General features: G+C 74.0%; 1 protein-coding gene across 1 annotated transcript in view; it reads left to right on the plus strand.

The window, feature by feature from the left end:
- STYXL2 (serine/threonine/tyrosine interacting like 2) overlaps positions 1 to 231 on the plus strand; it is a 34,765-nt gene that overhangs the window by 28,809 nt on the left and 5,725 nt on the right. The window contains 1 exon segment of the mRNA XM_027771249.1: positions 1 to 215. This exon segment is cut by the window's left edge and continues 62 nt beyond it. Within this exon segment, the coding sequence (XP_027627050.1) occupies positions 1 to 215 (215 nt within the window).

Genomic DNA, 231 nt, shown 5'->3' on the forward strand with positions numbered 1-231 from the left:
ACGAGCAGGAGCTGGAGGAGGAGGAGGACGACGTGGAGAGGATCGTCCGCGAGTGGCAGAGCCGGAATGAGAGGTGCGGGGCGTGGGCGAGGGAGGAGGCCGCGGAGGAGGGCGAGGCTGGCCCCTGGGCGGGCGCAGGGCGGAGACACACGCTGAGCGAGCACAGCGACCTCCGGGTCCGGAAGCAGCGGCTGCAGAGCCGCAGCCTGAGCCGGGCCAGGCGCCGCTCGG

The sequence above is a fragment of the Tupaia chinensis genome, unplaced genomic scaffold (assembly GCF_000334495.1).
Source record: "Tupaia chinensis unplaced genomic scaffold, TupChi_1.0 Scaffold000198_1, whole genome shotgun sequence".
NCBI lineage: Eukaryota > Metazoa > Chordata > Mammalia > Scandentia > Tupaiidae > Tupaia > Tupaia belangeri.